Source organism: Amblyomma americanum, chromosome 4, assembly GCF_052857255.1.
Source record: "Amblyomma americanum isolate KBUSLIRL-KWMA chromosome 4, ASM5285725v1, whole genome shotgun sequence".
NCBI classification, from domain to species: domain Eukaryota; kingdom Metazoa; phylum Arthropoda; class Arachnida; order Ixodida; family Ixodidae; genus Amblyomma; species Amblyomma americanum.
Window position 1 is genome coordinate 141440849 of NC_135500.1, and position 20927 is coordinate 141461775.

A 20927-nucleotide genomic window follows, 5' to 3' on the forward strand; every position below is an offset into this window, starting at 1 on the left:
ACTGTTCTCTTACTTCGCGTCGGTCACCTCTGCCTGCCGCTAGTGCGCGGCATAGCACCGAGCTAGGGCAACTCCGTCCAATTATTGTTCCCAGTACAAAATGATTCTATCGCTCTTTTTTTCCGGCTGTGGATACGTTTGTCCGGAATCAAAGGATCGCATATGTGTACTCAGAAAATTTAGTTTAAAAACGCAGTATTTTTTTTTCGATCCACCACTCTTAATAAGTCGCGTCAGGTCAAGACCGACAAAGATTCCGTGATCACCGTTTTCAAGTGGATGGCAGTTCAACCTAGCCTCAGGGATCTGTTCCCAAAAAAAAAAAAACTACGTTGACGTCATCGCAATTTGCCTAAAAGAAAAAGAGCCGGTAGTGGCGATAACAGCATTTCACTTTTTGACTTCTCCTGTATTGCCGAAGCTCAGGATTCAGCGCAAGCAGCCTCTTTGTGATGAGAACGCGGTATAGTAACCTGTCGATACCTGCTTACTTCAATTTGTCAGTTTGTTGCTTCAACTCCTTACGTCCACTGTTAATATGATCAAAACGTGCCCATTTAATTGAGCTACGTCGCGATCGCACTTAGTAGTCGGAGGGGCGGGCGCTGGCAGGCAGATGAACCATGCGAGGGCAAGGATTCAGGCGAGAGCATCCGATGCGACCCGGGAAGCGTGCTCCTGGCGTGTCGAGTTGGTCGGGTGGTCAGAGAAGCCGTGAAAGAAGCGATGGGGGACAGGGTGAAATGAAGGTGAGAGAGACACAGTTGCCACAGTGAAGGCTCTGGATTCATTTTCCCCTCGCGTGCTTCTTTAACTTGCACTGGGAAGCACGTACTACAGCGCACGGGGGTATTTCGCACATTATATCCGTGCAGCCGCCGAACACCACTGAGCCGTGGCGCCCAAAGACGTTCCGCGGAACTGTATTGGGAACACACGTACGCGCTCGCGGGAGGCTGGGACAGTGGAGGTGAAAGGGAACAGGCCCTCAGTTAGAAAGAACGTGTGGTGCTGTTGCTTTTCGCGGTGCCTCTCGTCCGTCGCGTGTACGCATTCTCGGCGCGAGGCGGAAGTGTTTTCCTCCACGGCGGGGTGGTGATTAAAAGGAACCCCCCCCCCCCCCCCCCCCCGACGTCATCGTTCCGGCACCGTGTGGCCTCCTTCCCCCGTCATCTGCGGAAGAAGAAACGCCGCACACAGGGTGCACACCACCCTCTGCTCTTCACATCTCTCGCGGTGCATGGAGGGAAGGTGGCTAATGAAAAAGAGGAGGAGGGGGTGGGAGGAAGGAAGCGGGCGTCCGCGCAGGAAGCGATCGCTCGTATAGTCGACCCGCGACCCGACCCCTTCGCGGTGGGGGCGGTGACGGCGCTCTCGTCCCGGCGAGGAGAGCACGAAAAATGGAACGCCAAATTCTTTCCTCTTTGGCGCCGTCATTGTTTCTGGCGTATAGTTTGCCGCGCGGCCCTTGTTTCGCTGGCTTCTCTCCCCCCCCCCCCCCCCCTAGCCCCCTTGCTCCTCTGCGTCGATCGTGGAAGGCTCCGGTCTACGATGCAATCTGCCGGAGCTGATCCATCGGCCGTGCTCCGCCTATCATCGGCCCGGTGTTCTTTGCACGGAGGTGCGCAGAAATTTGGGTCAATTGGTTCGGAGCTATGACCGTCGTGTAGTCCGTCGGGAACCCCGGCTACCTAGCTAGCTGCCCGTGTGTCATAGTCCGTTCTACGCTCTGTTGAAGGAGTGCTGGGAACGCCTTTTGGTATGGAGTACACGCTTGTCCCATTTGCTACTCCTTCAAAAACCGACGGCCTCTTCAAGAGTGGATATGCTCCTCTATTACGAAACTACCGGGAAACAAAAAAAAATGCACTGTAGCTAGGAACTCTCCGACCGACGTACGGATAAGGCTGAACCCTTTAAATCGGGCGGTGGCTCAAGCCACCTAGCCATGACTTGTGAAATTTTACTCTTGTCTTAATTTCAGCCACCAATCAGATAACCTTCGCTTGGTTGCTTCTACCCGCTTAAAATCTACATTTACTTCACTGTCCCTAAACCTCAATGCCTTGGATAAATCAGCCCCGTTGCGAGCCGAGAGCGCCACCTCTTGACTATCGCTGGGACGAGTCAGTAGCACCATGGTCAATAGACACCTTTAGCGTACAGTGTACCGTGTTAGCGTTACCGGTACCGGTACCGGAGTGCGGTGAGCCCGCGCGCGGCCAATGCGCATGCTCAAATCGCCTTGAGGGCGCCAGATGGCGCCAGGTACCCGGCAGCTGCGCCCGCGAATGCCGCATCGGGACCAATGAACGCTTGCGGACTGGCGGCGCGCGAGCTCCCGGCATGCACTCCGGTGACGGTAACGCGGTATGCTAAAGGTGTCTATTGCCATTCGTCTCCCCCCCCCCCCCCCTACATCCCCCTAACCCCTTCCCCTGGTCCCCAAGAGTGATGCCCTAAGGGCCAACATACGTCGGGACCAGTACCCCCTCCCCAGAATATCCCATAGCACCTACAACAACAACAACAACATTCGACGCCTCTTCTCCTGTGTAGCGTTTCCTGAATGCTAGAAGTAACGGTAGAATTAATGCAAATAAGTAGTGTCTTGTGCGCGATTAACATTGTGCGTGTTTGTCGTGTACAGTGCGATCCTTTTCATCGTGGATGAACGTCGACTTAATTGGCCGACCAGCAAAGCAACTCTGAGATGCCACACTGCCGCTCCAATCCAGCACGGAAAAAGTGCGCTCCCTTTTAGGAGCAGGGTATGCAATTCTCAAGGCCTGGTAGGTTTCCATCACTAAAAATACGGAATATACTTGCGGTTGGCAACGGAAACAAATTCCCTCTTCAAAGCATGCGAAGTTCCGGCAGTTTTGCTAACCTAGGACCTCCGGTGCCGTGTTCAAAATCCTCCTCCTATTCCTGACTCCATCCATCAGTTTGCTATGCTTTGCAGTGGGAATTAATATACCTCTGTTTCCAAGAGCAAGCATCCCGTATATTTAGTGATCGAAATCTCCTCTGAAACTTGGGCCTGGGCATATATGTACGCTGTCCCTAAAAGGGATCGCGGGCTCTATAGAGGCGGGACCCGCCGCGGTGGCTGAGTGGTTAGGGCGCTCGACTACTGACCCGGAGTTGCCGGGTTCGAACCCGACCGCGGCGGCTGCGTTTTTATGGAGGAAAAACGCTGTAAGGCGCCCGTGTGCTGTGCGATGTCAGTGCACGCTAAAGATCCCCAGGTGGTCGAAATTATTCCGGAGCCCTCCACTACGGCACCTCTCTCTTCCTTGATTCTTTCACTCCCTCCCTTATCCCTTCCCTAACGGCGCGGTTCAGGTGTCCAACGATATATGAAACAGATACTGCGCCATTTACTTTCCCCAAAAATCCAATTCAATTATAGAGGTCAGCTTATTCCATTCTTTCTCCCATATAGGCTTATTCGTGTTAAATGTGCACCTTACTGCGGGATAAGTGGTTGTTGAAACATGTCTATAGGTGTTGGTCGTGGGAAGTTTTTTTTTTTTTAACCTCTTCTGTGTGTCTACCTGGCTGTATATATTGGTTATGTGTGTGCCGAGTAGTGGCAGCGTCCGCCCGCCGTTTGTAGCCCCCCCCCCCCCCCCCCCCCCATCACCCGGTCGGCCGGTTATTGGACGTCTGGGCAAACACTGCGGAGCGGTGCAGCGTCGACCCGCAGGTTATCCTCGTTGCTGCAGCGCGCCGTATTACCTCACGGGAACCCGTGTATAGGGGTGTGCATCGCCGGTTCCCAGGCAGTATAACGTATACGATGCACACTTCGGCCGCGCCGCTCGACAAACACCGTGGAGAAAGACGAACGCGGCCGGATGTTTTACCACGTGCCCCTTGCTTTTTTTTCCTTTTTGTCTGTGCGTGTGCAAGCATTACCTGTACGCAGTGTTCGCGGCGGCCCTTGGCGTCGCCGCCCACATCCTGTGCGTATCGGAGCGCCGTCGCATTTTAAAGCGAGCGGCGGCCGCAGAGAAGAACAACGCCTGCGGGAGGAGAGCTCTGTGGCTTTTCTTTTTTTTTCGCCTCGCTCTGTAGAGGCAGCCCGGGGTTTGCCGAGAAGCATACGCTGCTTCCTGCGTGCCCAACTCGCCGCACCGCACTGCGCGAGCCCTCTTTTTATCTACGCGACGGAGACGCCTGCTGCTGCGGCGGCGCGAGCGATGAATGCTGATGAGCCAGCTATGTGTAGTACAGGGCCTTCGGAGCGCGGCCCGCGCTGCTGTGTAACGCTGGTCATCAAGCGTTGCCGCACCGTTCTCGAGTCATTTTCTTCCACTAGCATAACTGCGTGACCCCCCCCTATGTGATTTGCATGATACGCTGTTTGTGCGGCGTTCATTCCGCGATATAGATAGACGGCGTATGCAAGACGGCTCCTGTCAGACTATGAGCTCCGAGGGGACGAATTGTCGCTCAGCCTGTGGCGTCGGGAGCATCTCATTTGGCGGTGGCTGGGGGTTAAAGCACACTTTGCACTTCCAGAAGTTGGCCGGACGGTGGGTAAGACGCGGCATCCCGAATGTATCACCTTGCAAAGGAAAAACGCTAAGGCGCCCGTGTGCTGTGCGATGTCAGTGCACGTTAAAGATCCCCAGGTGATCGAAATTATTCCGGAGCCCTCCACTACGGCACCTCTTTCTTCCTCTCTTCTTTCACTCCCTCCCTTATCCCTTCCCTTACGGCGCGGTTCAGGTGTCCAACGATATATGAGATAGATACTGCGCCATTTCCTTTCCCCCCAAATCCAATTATTATTATTAAGCTGAACGTCGTCCGTGAAGCGCGTATGACTTCTGCGTATTTCTGCGCCTCGAGGGCCGTGCATCCTCTCCGCAGAGGCGACAGAGCCGCGATTCTGCATGGTGTCAGCCTGTTGTTTACGCGCCCCTATTGCTGGGAAGTTTTTTGTTCTTTTTTACCTGAGCAAAAGTATTCGGACGGCGAGCGTAGGGAAAGGCTTGAGTAGCACTTTGCCCGATACGTTGCCGGTGCACGCATTGCTCCCCGGTCTTTGCAATGCCCACACGTGACCAGGCTGCAGTGCACACTGCGCACGTGATTTTGCGGGTCGGCCCCTCCGCCGTACTTTGATGCCTATCTGCGAAGCGGGCAAGTCCAGCCCTCTCCCGTCACATGAACACGCATGTGTATCGGCGGGAATGTCCGGTTTGCGAGGAGTATCTCTTGCGTTGTTTCACATTTTCTGGACATATATACCATGGCTGATATCATAGCCAGTACCACGCCTCAGCCTAAACCGAGCCCTGTCTTGTGGGAGGGACGGCTGACCGAAGCCACACTCGAGATCCGGCTTTGGCAGGCACAGATCGGGCCAGGACAGTCGCTGAAGTCACGCGGTCCTCACCCGCGGCAACGGGTGACCACAGACGGCTCTTCTCAATTGCAGCTTATTCTCTCTCCCTCTCATCCGCCGGCCTTTGTGCCTGGCCCGCACGTGCAGTGAGAGTGAGAGAGGGCAACTAACGTACTTCGACGGAAAATTGGACACCCCGCACTTACGTTCTCGCCTTGTTTGTGAAGAGCATTCGCCAGCCGTAGCCACAGATCGCGTCATAGAAAGTAAGCTCCCTATCCGTCGAAGTAGAGCCGCACTGTGGCAAGCAAACGAACGAGCAGCAGCTTTAAGAGGTTCCATTGCGAAGCACACGATGTGCATTGAAACGAAGCGCTGGACAGGGCTGCACTCTTTTTGTCGCATTCCACAATGGCGGCGCCTGGGTCACGTACGAGTAGCTCGCGAATGAGCGTCCCGTCGCGCTGTTGCCGCGATGTTACGTCACGCGGAACAGTTGGCGCCCGAAGGATATCCTTTTCCCGCTTTCTTTCTTTTTATTTTTAAAGGGGGGGAGTTCCTTCCGCCCTAGTTGCAATGTTTCGGAATGTCTTCGTTATCCATGTGGACGTTGTAGGCATTGCCTGAGTGCAGTGATGAAGGTGGAGTGATTTCTATCGAGCCACCCCCCCCCCCCCCCCCACCCCACGCTGTCTATTTTTTTTTAAATTTTAGATTTGTGTTTGGGAATCGAAAAGTAGGCCCTGTAGTCGGTGCGGGCCAGTTTTTCTATCATTAAAAAGCGACCCGCAACGCGAAAGAAGCTTAATTGGCATCCGAACGGCGCTATAATACATCTCTAAAGTGGATATAATTAAGTCCCGTCCCGTCTGTCTGTGCGCAGATATGAAAAAGTCTGCGCGCACGAAACACTTGCACACGAGGCAAGACACCGTGGAATCTTATCGTTAAGCAGCTCGCCCAGTCATATCGCCGTCGTCGCACGCTCTCATCCGGTGAATGGGGCAACTCGTTCCATCTTGGAACTCATTCATTCTGGCACGCGCGCCAACACGTGCTCCGCCGGGCGGTGCTATTTGCGGAGCCCGATTCAAGAGACGCGCGCGCCGCCGGATTGGGCTGCACGCGACTGCGAGGAATTGTGTCGTGCATGGCGAAGACGTGCGGCTTAACTCGGCGCATTGTCCCTCGGCGAAACTGTACAGCACAGTGGGCCTACCGAGTTCGTGAAGGGAAGAAATGTGCGGGTCGGTCTGAGCTTAGATATTGATGGTCATTCGAAAGATGATGGGATTTAATTATGCTTTGGAGGTTGTTAAGCAAGGCTTTCCTGCATGTGGACACGCCCTCTCTATCTCTCTTTCTTTCACTCACTCTCTGTTTCTCCATCTCTCTCTCACTCTCTCTCTGTCACGCTTGATGTTTGTCTAGGCTTGTCAGGCTTTGTCGTTTGCTTTTCGCAAAAATTCGTTTGCTGCCACTGTCTGGTGTCATCTCACTGGAAAGACCACCACAGGACCTCGTGATAGCCTAATCTCTTTCTGTACTCGTCCGTTCGTGCTTCGGCGGTGTCCAGTTCCAAAGGCCGCCCAGAATCGAACGCGCGCTGCTAAATAGCAGAATTCTGCGCACTTAGGACGAGGCACACAAGCAACAAGAAGTACGACGGGACGAAGCGCTGAACTTTCTGCTTTTTCTGGGCTTTTGCTGCCCCAGTGATGCTCACGTTACGGTGCTCGGGTCAGTGCTCTGCAGCGGTTTCCCGCCGCCAGAGGGCAGCAGACTCGCGCCATAGCGAGTATACAGGAGTTCACGCTATATAGAAGTAGTGGATGAGTACAAGTATCTTGGGGTGTGGATAAATAACAGTGCTGAGTATCTGACAGAGCATGAAAAATATGTAATGAATAAAGCTAGTAGGAATTCAGCTGTCATGAAAAATAGGGCACTGTGGAATTACAATAGGTATGAAGTGGTAAGAGAGATATCTGGAAAGGGGTGATATGGTTCCTAGTCTGACTTTCTGCAATGCGGTCCTGTGCATGAGACCAGATGTTCAAGCAAGGTTAGAGATCATAAAACGCGGCGTAGGAAGGCTAGCTTTGGGAGCACATGGAAATACACCAAATCAGGGGGTACAGGGTGATATGGGATGGGCGTCGTTCGAGAGCAGAGAAGCTAGCAGTAAGATAGCGTTTGAGGAGCGATTGAGAAAAATGGGGGAAAAGCAGTGGGCTAGGAAAGTTTTCAGATACGTGTACATAAGGGATGTTGACACGAAATGGAGAAAGCGAACTAGAAAATTGACAAGCAAATATCTGGACAGCAGTCGGGGGGCAAATCAGCAATTATCGGTTAAGAAAAAGGTTAAAGAAACAGAGAGCGCTCTGTGGAAAACGGATGCTGACGAAATCGGCACTGGGAACATACAGGATTTTTAAGCAGGAAATTGCCAAAGAAAATATCTATGATAATTGTAGGGAAAGCTTTAGTTGTTTGAGGCCAGGACGGGAGTTTTGCGGACTAAGACATATAAAGTCAGGTACCGCGAGATAGACATGCTGTGCGGTTCGTGTGGAGAGGAGGAGGAAACGGCTTAACACTTGACACTTTTCTGTAAAGGGCTTCACCCTACAGTGGAAAGCAGCGGGGCTGATTTATTCAAAGCATTGGGGTTTAAGGACAGTGAAGGAAAAGTAGATTTTAAGCGGGTAGGAGTAACCAAGTGAAGGTTATCTGATTGGCGGGTAAAATCAAGACAAGAGTAAAATTTTACAAGTCATGGCTAGGTGGCTTGAGCCACCGCCTGATTAGGGCCGCATTCGCCGACACGAAACGCGAGAACGCCAAAAGATTTGCAGGCCGATCAGCTCACTCCGGGTTTTATCCCGATGTATTTAATGACAGCGCCACCCCCTCTCGCCAGCGGCCACTCGTCGTCGTACTGTTTTGCATATCATCACGCGCAGACGAATTAAGAATGTGCGGAGCACTTGCAACGAGAGGTGGGGCGAGATTTTCGCCGTCACTTCTCCCTTTCTCGGGAGGGTGTAGAATTTGGCAAGAAGTGCTTCGAGAAGCCAGGCATGGAGAAGTTTTTGGGAGCGTATTTTTGGGCGAACCGAGTTCCTTGAAAAGAAAGAGCGCTGAACTCCGTCGCGCCGATGGGGAACTTGCGCTGAAGTTTACGGTGCCGATTGCAGCGCCATAACACACTGCCTAGCGAGAAGAGAAAGCAGTTTTGGGTAGTACTATTAGTACTTTTCCGCGCCACCTTCAGGCGCTTATTGGCGTGAGCCTCCGCGCTCTGTCGAAGGCGCACGTGCCGTGCGTCAGCTACCTGAGCTACGCCGAGAGAAGCTAGGCAATGAATGCTGTCAGCCGAACGCGGGTATCTAATCGCGCAGAATGTGTTCTCGCGTTTGCAGCGGCCCAAGCAGCTGACAAAAGCAGTTTTGAGTTATTGAATGGAACAATTGCAGTGCCACCTTGGCAGCGCAGGTTCCCCCATAGCGAGCGACCCAATGGGATCAGAACGACCGTATCTTCCAACCTTCCAGATGGCCCGGTGGGCGCCTGGGCGAATCCCTTGCGAACGAGCCGGTCCCATATCGCGCGAACGTACTTGCAAACTCTGTAGGTACTAGATCTCGTCCTGCGAAGCAAGGTGATTACGACACCTGATAGAGAAACAACAACGCTGACTGGAAAGACAAACAGATCGGAGTCCGGCCAAACCGTTTACAGAGCAACTGGCCAGCTGTACGGTATATCGTGACGCATTCGAGCCACGGGACAAAAAGAAAAGGAATAAGGGATAGCGAAACAGACCCGTGGCACGCCGGGAAGTGATTATTGAGTTTTGTGTGTTTTTGTTTTGCTTTGCCTTATTTGCAATGGCTCAGCCGAGGAAAAGGCGGGAAAAATCGAACATTTGCCGAGTCCGAATTTGGCAGGAAAGTAACGGAGTGAATGCGCCCGACAGAGCTCGAGGAGGTTCGTTGACTGTGGCCGCGCAAGTCAGCTGTGGTTCGGTGTTCCGGAGTTTTGGCGACAGAAGTTGGAAGAACCGACAACAGGATATACGTCGAGATAAGCAAGTTGGAAGTGTATACCCTCGAACTGTGGAGCAGTTTTAATTCTCTGTCATAATTGAGCATTTGACCTCTCCAGCACAATGTCTCGTTGTACCAGCTGCCTACCCCATAGCGGAAGTGCGTACGTTTCTGAGTTCGTCAGGAGACCCACTCTGTACGCCTTTACTGACGTCACATCGATCGAGTGGCCCAGAAAGAGCAAGAACGTTCATCGCATTAACGTAATATTATTAATTGTGATCCGCCGTTTCTTCATGTAATGGATGCCACTAAAGTCGTCGCGGTGTACTTCAGTGTGAACAGGCTGCAACAGGTAAAATCAGCGTCGCTGTAGTACCGTCTATATCGAGGTATTCATTTTCTATTAATTTTGTGCAGTTTCCTTAGCAACGAGTGCGAAGAATATGCGACGTCATTTATTGGGATTGTCATCGACGACAAAGTAAGTGCGGAGTGTACCGCGAATTTTCTCAATTAACGTGTGCGTTAAATTATGCGGTAACATTTTGCACCGGACCAACAGAAGGGGCATATCTGCGCAGTTTTATTGGAAACTTCAGAACAAGCGAGACGAGAAACGCCAGTAGAACCGCCGTGTGTGTCGCGTGTTAGCGAATTCCGCGACCCTGCAAACGGCTGCGTATCGGCCAGCAGAGAGTGGCGGCCGTTCGCCGCCGTGACCACCGTAATCACGGGTGGGTATGTCACGCGGTACTGTACCGACGGTGCTCTATATATCGGGAGCACTCACGTCTCGGAGGCCACGCCCGGTTAGTGATCGCGCCAGTGGCTCTTTCGGCGCGTGGCGTTTGTCCTCTTTGTCACGTCCAAGGGCGGCACTTCCATCATGCACGCCGACGCCGTTGCACCATGTCTTGCTTTGCCATTTTCCTCCTGCCACTCTAGTGTGGTAACTAACGCGGTAAACCTAAAGGGGACAAGGGCATTCAGTAAGCGCCATGTTGGCCAAACTTTCTCCTTTAAACAGTTTCGTTTCGCGCATATGGATCTTTTCGTCTCGTCGATCAAGCCTGATTGAGGGCGCTACAGTTCTTTCTTTCCCTTCGTGTGCGTTTTATGAGAATACTTTCTGCGGCGCGCTTTTTCGCCCTTGAGGAATGAGAACGGCCCTTCTTAAGTCCGTCCGCGACCGGCGCCTGCCTGCGAAATTCGAGTTGGGCCTTGCGCAATGCCCGGGAGTCGTGCGGGGAAGACAGCTTCGCGATTCGCGGAGCGGGAGGAATTTTAGCGCCCGCCACGCCGGCCGCCGTCCTTGAGCGAAAGCGGCTTGTTTAGATTTGGCCTTTTGTTGTTTTTTTTATTTTCTGTAAGCTTAGCTTGTGTGTTCAGAAACGGGGTTGGTTCTAAGTGTGTGTCTTTTTCGAGGCGAATAAAGTCTATACCGCAGCATTGACTCTGACGAAGGGGATGTGATGCCAGCGGGCCGAGAATGGCAGCCCGTAATGTGATTTTCTCGGTGCGGAGTGATCGATCAGTGGTGATGGGATTGAACCACTTTCTTCTCATTCTGTTTCTCCTTCCTTGCTTTTCCCAGTCTGTTGGTTGTACGTGTTATACCGATACTGAGTTTAGTCCGTCATCGAAACGTTACTCGTATTTTGTTTGGGTTAAGCGCTCATTGCGGGAAAAACTAAAAACACACTGACTATTATACTATGTGCAATATCTTTGGGGCCTACTACCGGCAGGTTGCGCGCCGCAACAAGTATTCCGATTCGTTATAAGTATGCTGTGACCCACTGCATGCGCGTACCTCATAAATCAGAATCTCCCCTGAGTGGCAGCTAATTGTGAGCTGGCCGTCACTCATGATACGGGACGGAAGCATTGTGCTTAGGTTTGTCTGTTTTATTTGCTGCTTCTAGTTCGGGTCCCTTCCTTTGAAATAAAAAACAGCAAAAGCTGTGTAGCAAGCCTTTACACGGTCTCTGGAAGCTGCTTCCTCGTTCTAACGATGTAATTGCTGTAATCACCCTGCCAGCGACTGCGCTAACGGCGCTTCTGACCAGCACGTCTCAGACGTCAAAGAGTAATAAAACAGAGAAAGACGCAACAAGCGAGGGAGTCCCGTAGATCGTGCACGCTAGCGTATCGCGGGTGAGATCGCCTGCTCTTCTCGAACGGGGAACATTGACCGGCTGCATTATCGCCGGCAATAATGGCGGGGTAATTGCTCTTCAGAATGGTCTGGCCCGCCCGCGCACTGATTCTGCCCATCTATCTTTCAACGGCGCGCCGGGGATCACGGGATTGCTTTTCTTATTTTTTTCCCTTCTCAGCAACCGGTAGCAGTCGCCAAGTCAGTTTCGCTTTGTCGACAGCGTTATGGTGTCTTCGGGCATGTCGACCGAGGAAGTCGCTCGTTAGCTGCGTAAATTTTGTCTCCGCAATTCCAAACTGAAAAACAAGGCCCTGGCCAACCATCATTCTGAGGTAAAAAACGCCAGAAAGGTGAAGAAAGAAAAAAAATGTGCGCGCCGCGATGCCAGCACTTCTTTTCGTACACAAGAGAGGGCGCCACGTGTCTAGGCGCAGAGGCGTCACGTGATTGTTGCCATAGCACGCACGCAGCTGGTCAATGGTGCGGGATGCGTCGACTGGCACCGTTAGTTCGAACCCCTTGTCGTGTGCGTGTGAAATTAGCAAACTCCGCTATGTTATCTTGGTGTGAGCGAGAGGAACCGCCGGGCTGCCGCCACTGACGCCCGATTGTCGAAACGTTCGCCGTGCATCCCAGAAAAGCTCTCTGGATGCGCGGTCCGCGTGCGTGTGTGCGGCGCCTACCCTGCGAGCGAACATTTATCCTCTGCTCCGTCGTTGCGATGCTGAACATCGTTGATTGATCTGAATCATGGGCTTCCATCTCGTCGATGCTGCTCGGGCCAGATGGAAGCGACTGGTTCTGAGCGGGACTCTGGCGCATTGCATTTTCTTCACCACGGCGTTTATTGTGAGTGGATTTCGCGCGCTCGCGTCCCTATGTGTGTGTGCGCGCTTTTGCGCAGATTAATTCGGCTCAGTTTGATTTGTGTTGATTGCTGGTTCCGGCAGCTGCAATTTTTGCGCTGAGCGCGCGCATACGCCGAAACAGCGTGTGCAACGTAGCGTGCGCGCGGATTGCAGCTGTACAAACGTTGGCTGTCGTGCGCGGTAACATGCCCCCATCGCCTTCACTGTTTAGATACGGATGAAGCTGACGATAATTCTCGTGGCATACCGCCGATTCCTGTGGGTGTAGTCACTCTTGTGTTGTCTCGAGCTAGCGGTCAGCGAAATATTGCGCAACCCTAGCTGCGCTCTTAAAATAGCAGCTTCCTTATAAGCGCGCACGGTCCGCAATTAGCGCGTTTCCTTTTAAGCACAATTGCTTTCGTAACAACGGTCTCGCTCGGATCAAGCACGGCTGCTCCGACGGCTACTTACTTCAGCCTTGCAACTGTTTCGTGCTGACCAATTAAGATAACAATTTGCTTTGCACTCAAATGCTCAACATTCATTGCAAGATTTTAAGAGGGCGTACTCGTACGTGCCTGTTGCGTTTGTGTTCGAAGTGGAGTTTCGCTTAACGTTGCTAACTGGTTACTTTAGTCACTATGTGGTAGAAGCTGGCGCATCTGGGATCCTGACCAGCTGTCACGTTATCATACGGAGGTGGAACTTGCTTTCTTGATAAGTCCTGTACGCGCAGTTTAGGGGCTGTGTGCATTTAGCAGGTGGGAAGCCAAAGTTATCAGTTATCGTACCACTGTTGAGGTCGGATAGCGCTTTTCTGCTGGCTTGCAGTAGCTAATTAGGCGTGTGCAATTGTGTGTATCGCTGCTGGGGCTCGGATTGCAGCACCATAAACATGTTTTATAGCGCGTGTCTGCGCTGGACCGCTGCCAGCTTCTTATTTGCGCCGCTACTACAGAGGATGTGCTTGCCCCGTAGCAATGTGGGAAGGCCAAGAAATGGGAAGCAGGCGACACTTTTTTTTCTTCTGCCGTTTGCTCTTGGAGATATGCCATGATTCCTTGGCCTTGGGGTGTGTGTAAGAAAACATTCCAAATCAGATATGGCCTTGTATACTAAGATAAGATACCCCTGTAGTTGAAGATGGTAACTGGAAACTGTTCTTATTGTTTATACTGAAGTAGTTGAAGATGGTAACTGAAAACTGTTCTTATTGTGTATACTGCCCATGAAGATTGAATATAGTTACCTGGGCTATCGGGAGCAAAAGTTCTGGATTTAAACAAGCAAGCTAACCTGCCTCTAGATAAAAGCGGTGAGCTCTTCACTTGTCTCTCTGGAGACCGTTGGAAAATAACGAAGCAATGCAAACTAACTGAAGGTTGAACGGCATACTCTGTTTGCTTCCAAAAGTACGTACTACTGGAAATGCATCCTAAGTGTGTTTGAAAGCTGGCTCCTTCTTACTGTTATATTTATTTAATCTTGCATTTGAGCATTTTAATGAATTTATCCTGAACATACATTTTAGCTGACCTGATAAGGCATTTCGAGCCCTCTACCAAAATTGCAACATGCTAAACTTGTTGTCACACTAGATGCCTGGCTCAGTTAGTTTGCATTGAAAAAAAGTTGGTTTTTGAGGAAAGGAAATGGGCGACTTCTGTGTTTCGCCTCCATGGAAAGGTCTGGGTACCAACCTGGGTACTCCAGCTCTGTAAACAAGCGCCTTAACCACTGAGCCACTGCGGCGGCGGGGTAGTTTCCATTGAGCAGAATTCTGTTTTGATTGTTTGAACTTTGTTGTTTACTGTCACCATTCTCGGATGGCTCGGAAAGTCTGTGTTGGGCATAGCTCTGCAGTGGATTTATTGTTCCCTGGCCCCAGGTGTACTAAATGATGCAGCACTATAGTGACGACATTGTATGCTGTTGTAACTACTAATGATTGCATCAGAATCCAATATAGGCATGTGCAACTCTGCTGTGCTACGATAGACCTGCAGAGGTCTCTCACGGTAGCCCCTGCCCGTTCATGTCTTCTGGGTAGCAAGGAACAATATGGTACAAAGGATCTTGCTTCACCATAACGTGCTCACTGTTGCTAGTTTTCTGCTGAATACCAACTGGTCTCTTGCATGTCCTCACCAAGCAGATTCCTATGAGAGGTTACTTTTGGCAGAATGGTAAATGTGGTAATGGCAGGGTAAGGCTTTTTTGTGATACTTGCTTGAGAGAGAGGTGTTGTCTCATAGGCAGTGTGTGTGTAGTACCCCTGGTGTTAAGTGTGCCCCCGCCTTTCTTGCCCTCTGTGCAGCTTGCGGGCATTGCGGTGGTGGTGGTGTCCGTGATGCTCCTGCTGGACAGCAGCAAGTACCTGGCCAACGAAGGGGACGGCCAGGACAGCCAGCTGTACTTCTCCATCATCTACATCCTATTGGGTGCCGGCTGCTTCATGGCCATCGTGGGCTTCTTTGGCTGCTGCGGGGCGCTCAGAGAGAGCCCCTGCATGCTCTGCACGGTGGGTGTTGGCAGGGCCCCTTTTTGGCAACGACGGGTGTGTCGAAAATTGGTCGCAAGGAAAGGAAGGACGCAGTAACTATTTTTCTCTCAACCGCGCTATGAGGGAAGGGGTCAAGGAGGGAGTGCAGGAAGGAAGATGTGCCGTAGTGCAGGGCTCTGGATTAAATTCAACCACCTGGAGCTCTTTTGCATGCACTGACGTTGCGTGCGACATGGTCATCATTTGCATTTCGCCTACATCAAAACGTAGCTTATTTCTTGAATGGTATTGGAAGCCGAAGAAAACTCATTGAACAACTTGGGCTTGTGTTGACGGGTATTGAAACTGGAGCTGATGGAGGAGGAGGAGCCAGAGTGAAGATTCCATGCAGTAAGGTCCCATTGCTCAGTAGTTTGGACTTTTAAATGGCACAGGACAGGATTAATTGGAAAGACACGGGAGAGGCCTTTGTTGTGCAGTGGGTGTAGTTAGGCTGATGACGATGAATATATTGACACGGGCAGAATTCGGTCTGCCCTCAGTGCCTCTTTAAATTTTTTATGTTATCTGTGTTGAGAATATGCACAAGCAGACTGCAGTTTGAACTTTTACCATCTTTTGCAGCATGCATCACCATAATGTTTTTCGAAGCCTCTAGTAACTGCCTTATCTATACAACAAACTTGCTTGTATAAAATGTCCAAACCTAGCCAGGGATCCTCTGGGTGTCTAGTAGAAAGCGTGACTGTACTGTAATAGCCACAAAGGTATGGAAACGGTTGTTTCTCTGGCCAAGAGGCACCACAAGCTTTTGAGTAGCTCCAGGCTGCTTGAAGCATTTGAAACACTTGCCGTGATAGAGAGTGAGGTTTCCATTCGTGAGTATTCTCACCTCATTTGCAAAGTGCAGTCCACACCCCTCTGCACATGTTGTAAACCCCGGATGAAAATGTTCCTCACATACTCCAGGAAGTGAACTTCTGTGGCAGCCATTGTTGATGGGTGCATTTCACCACGTATTACACACCCGTGTGAGAGTGCGAGGGGCTCTGAGATTGATTGTCTTGAGGCTTGGAAGATTCAGGTCTTTTCTCTTTCACAGCCAATTAATATTGAGCTCGATCAGTTTCATTTCACTATCCCCTGCTGCACAACTGGTGTTACTTGAGCCATCTCATTTTGAGATTAATTTCTTTTACTGCTACTGCAGTGATGGCTGTATGGGGACCTTCTCTGACGAATGCAGCATCGCTGTCACCGTCATATGTCAAAATCAACAGCACCAAGAGTGTTATGAAGTAGAGGCTAGGCTATTAAGGTCATATGGTCAGATTAAATGCTTTCCAAAATGGGCCAGAGCAGCCATATCTAAGGAGCCAAGCACCATAATGCTGTGATAAAATATGAGAGCGGGGATGTGGTAAAAGTTGTTGCTGTAAGTTTTTTTGAGCATTAGCTCTACTACTTGCCTTACTCAAGGTCATGTTTGTCTGCAATCTAAGGTCATGTGCGCCATAGTTTCAAAATGGCAGCCTCAATGCATCCGTCGCATAGCACAATAAATGCGTACCGCGTGGCCACCATACTTCGTGACCAAGGTGGTACCATACCATGATGCCAGGTGGTACCACACCATGGTAACCAAGTAGTCCCACATCATTAGTATACCGTATGACTAGATCGGTTTTATAGCAGTAACGTATACCTATCAGCAACACTCGGGTGCCACAATTCAAGTTCCTACTTTCGTTTTGGTATATATGCTCCAGTTTGTGAACTATCAGTGTTGGACCACTTAGCACCACCTTTCATATACAGATTGTGGACCACCTAGTTAATGCAGAAGGTTCGCATTAGTATCAAATGGTTGAGTGTGTTATGGCGCACAAAATTACTAGTTGAGTCAGAGCTTAGTATGCGATGGGGATTTGCACCGACGACCTTTGACATCCCAAACCACAATTTCCATGAACTTTCAAACGGCCATTGTGGCCTAACCATTGGATGTAGAATGTTCGGGGTGGTGTCAAATGATTTGTCTTCTTTTGCTGTATACATTGCTAGCAAAATTTGGTTTGTAATGTAAAATATGGATATAACGAAGCCAGATACACGCCACATGATCGTGATGTAATATTCGATCGATAGGTGGCACTACGCATGGGTTGCCTTGACGAATGTATATAAGGGGCTGTGTTGTGTCGGCATTGCAGAATGCATATACAAAATCGTTATAACAATTGCTGAACACTTTATGCAGCAATGGAAAAACTCGGAGATAAAGCTTGATACTCAATCGCTGCCTCAGCCTAGGGATGCTGCATACTGTATGTAAGTTGAGTATTTGCTGTGAAACATTGTCTGGCTCCATAGCAAATTGTTGTGCAGTAATGCACAGCTATTGCCCTTAGTTAATTGTAAGGGGGAGGGGGGAAATGCCATTTTGCATCAAAATAAGTGACTTTACTTGCTGTATTGTATTCTATTTTCATTTACAAAAGATGGAACAAGCTGAGCTGAAAGCTGCTGCATGCTGCTTGAGCGCCCTTACTTTGACAGCAGGGCAGAGGGCATGTATGTAGTTCCGCACTTTTCGAAACCGCTAAAACAACACAAACAAAGAAGGAACACACAGGGATAAGCGCTCTTCCTTGTGTGTTCCTTCTTTGTCCGTGTTGTTTTGGCGCTTTCGAAAAGTGCCAAACGTGCACCAACTAGCCCGATCCGCCACTGTTCAGTTTCACATATGCCACGGCGTAAAAGCTAGATGAACTTATTAGATAAAATCTACATGCTAATGCCAGTGAACTGCCAGTGAATGCGTGAACTGTGTCTGTCACAGATATATTTAGACATTTGGCATTAGTACTTTGTCCAGCTGGTAGCTAAGGGATGAGATTAGCAAATTCATCCTCAAGTGTGTATATATCAACAGCCTACACCACCTCAGCAGCGTGAATGATTCAGTAGTGTGATGGCCACTTTTGAGCATGGTTTCTTATGTTTGGTGCTGTTCATTTCACTTGCAGTTCTTCATATTCCTGGTGATCATCATTGCTGCTGAAGTCACTGGTGGCATCTGGGCTTGGATGCACTTGGAGAGCGTAAGTTTTTTGCTAGCAAATGCGTTAAGGGCATTTGTAGTAGTGGCCCGTGTTTGTGCAGAGGCACTCAGCTATGGAGAATGTAATGACTGGCTTCGCTGGTCTATGAGTTTTGTAATGACTTGCATGGCCTGCTGGGAACGCTAGCGTTCTCCTTGTGTGGTGGTGATTCTAGCATTGAACACTGCTTGTTAGATGTCTCACCAACGAGAAACTAACCAGTCGGTGATCAGTGACTGTCAGGCTCAGTTGTCATATCCCAGTGTGTGGAAAGCAATTGCTGAGAAGGCAAGAGCCAGTGACATAGCATTCAAGTGCTGTAGGTCCAGGTTAATTTGTGTGCCGGAGCCCAACAGAGATGAATTATTACCATATTATCACATCTTTCTTGTCGCACACACATTAGTGTTGTGTAGAGAGAGAGAGAGAGATGGGATAAAAGAAGGGCTGGGAGGTGAGTGGGTTCGAGCTACTGGCTTGCTGCACTACGCATGGGGGAAAGGGGAGAAGGGACAAAGGAAAAGGGGAAGCGAGCAGAGTTGGCGTTGTGTTATTTCTCCAGTCACCATGATTTCATATGGAAAGCCTTCCTCCAGCTAGCAAGGGCCCACACAGTAGTATCTCTTACAGTGATAGTTGCAAGGCCTGCACTTTTATGCATGTGCATCACCTGTCTGAAGGCAAAAATGGACGGCCTCATATCGGTTGTGGCATGAAACTGAAGGAGAAAAATGGCATGCACTCTTTGGGATGTATGCCGGGAGTGTACTGTTAGTTGGCATGAAACTGAAGGAGAAAAATGGCATGCACTCTTTGGGATGTATGCCGGGAGTGTACTGTTAGTTACCATTGCGATGGTACTAAAAGACAGCAAAGGGACTAGTACATGGTGGGAAAATAAAGATGTTCCCTAATCAGCAGTTGCAGTGTGGACACAACAGTGCACAGCAACTAGTTGGGTGAATTTAGGGGAGGGGCGACCCCTACCTCAAGTGGGAAATTTTGCGTAAGAAAAGCATGCTGAACCCAAATTTTCAACAACAAAAAAAATTCAAAGAAATGGTTCAAATGGGCCTGCCCCCGCACCAAGAGCGCCCTGTAATTCCGACCCCAGTGGTGTGGCCATGGAAGATATGAACCCCATCGCAGGAGCAGGCTTTCAAGCAACACGACAAAAGACTCACAGGATGGTTGACAATGTGTAATGTGGTGAGGTTTAAGCAACAGGTGTAGAGGTATTTCCATTTCTTGGAATACTAAGGCAAAGAATGTGACAGTGACATGCACTGCATGCATACATGAGAGTGACAGTTATAGAGCACTGTTTTAGTTTTTCGCACATACTTGTTTTTTGACTAGCACTTCTCTCCAGCCCGCTGCTCCAAGTACGTGGTGGCACCGTTCTCCTCGAGCGACATGTTTTACAGCAGCAGCTGCTGCAGACAAAGTGTGCTACATTCCGCTGCTCTCACCATACCCTCAATCCTCCGTCAACGGTGACTGCCCTCCTAGTGGTTCCAGAGGCAACCATTGAGCGGAACTTCCTCTCTCGCCATACCCATTCTCTTTTAACGATAACCATCCCCCGGTCGCTCATTCTTCTGCTCTTTCCCTACCCGCCTTCTTCCATGGTAACCCTCCCCTTTTCATGGTAACCACCCTCCTGGTGGTTCTCATGGTAACTGCCTTCCATTTTCCCTCCTCCCGCAGTAACCACCCGCGGAGTGGTTCCCGTGGCAGCCACCCTCCGGTTGGGCCACATTCTTCCACTCCCGCCTTACTCACCTTCTTTCTGGGTAACCACTTTTCAGGTGGTTCTCGTGGTAGCTGCCTTCCGGCTACGCATTCCTCCGCTCTTTCTGCACCCTGTTCCTTCCACGGTAACCTTCCTTTGCGCATTCCTGTGCTCTCTGCACCCTGTTCATTCCACGGTAACCTTCCTTTGCGCATTCCTCCGCTCTCTCTGCACCCTGTTCCTTCCACGGTAACCTTCCTTTGCGCATTCCTCCACTCTCTCTGCACCCTGTTCCTTCCACAGTAACCTTCCTTTGCGCATTCCTCCGCTCTCTCTGCACCCTGTTCCTTCCACGGTAACCTTCCTTTGCACATTCCTCTGCTCTCTCTGCACCCTGTTCCTTCCACGGTAACCTTCCTTTGCACATTCCTCCGCTCTCTCTGCACCCTGTTCCTTCCACGGTAACCTTCCTTTGCACATTCCTCCGCTCTCTCTGCACCCTATTCCTTCCACGGTAACCTTCCTTTGCACATTCCTCCGCTCTCTCTGCACCCTGTTCCTTCCACAGTAACCTTCCTTTGCGCATTCCTCTGCTCTCTCTGCACCCTGTTCCTTCCACGGTAACTTTCCTTTGCACATTCCTCCGCTCTCTCTGCACCCTGTTCCTTCCACGGTAACCTTCCTTTGCGCATTCCTCTGCTCTCTCTGCACCCTGTTCCTTCCACGGTAACCTTCCTTTGCACATTCCTCCGCTCTCTCTGCACCCTGTTCCTTCCACAGTAACCTTCCTTTGCGCATTCCTCTGCTCTCTCTGCACCCTGTTCCTTCCACGGTAACTTTCCTTTGCACATTCCTCCGCTCTCTCTGCACCCTGTTCCTTCCACGGTAACCTTCCTTTGCACATTCCTCTGCTCTCTCTGCACCCTGTTCCTTCCACGGTAACCTTCCTTTGCACATTCCTCCGCACTCTCTGCACCCTGTTCCTTCCACGGTAACCTTCCTTTGCGCATTCCTGCGCTCTCTCTGCACCCTGTTCCTTCCACAGTAACCTTCCTTTGCACATTCCTCCGCTCTCTCTGCACCCTGTTCCTTCCACGGTAACCTTCCTTTGCGCATTCCTGCGCTCTCTCTGCACCCTGTTCCTTCTCTGCAC

The 20927-nt window shown here is 50.6% G+C and overlaps 1 protein-coding gene across 2 annotated transcripts in view; it reads left to right on the forward strand.

Moving 5' to 3' along the window:
- The window catches only part of LOC144128446 (CD9 antigen-like), an 88284-nt gene that overhangs the window by 54769 nt on the left and 12588 nt on the right, over positions 1-20927 (forward strand). The window contains exons 1-3 of one of the 2 annotated variants that reach the window (XM_077661853.1): positions 12034-12430; positions 14750-14953; positions 17965-18039. In XM_077661853.1, coding sequence (XP_077517979.1) covers positions 12332-12430; positions 14750-14953; positions 17965-18039 — 378 coding nt within the window. In that variant the 5' untranslated portion in view covers positions 12034-12331. Of the gene's footprint in view, positions 1-12033; positions 12431-14749; positions 14954-17964; positions 18040-20927 lie in introns of those variants that run through there. The other variant, XM_077661854.1, reaches the window with a different exon arrangement.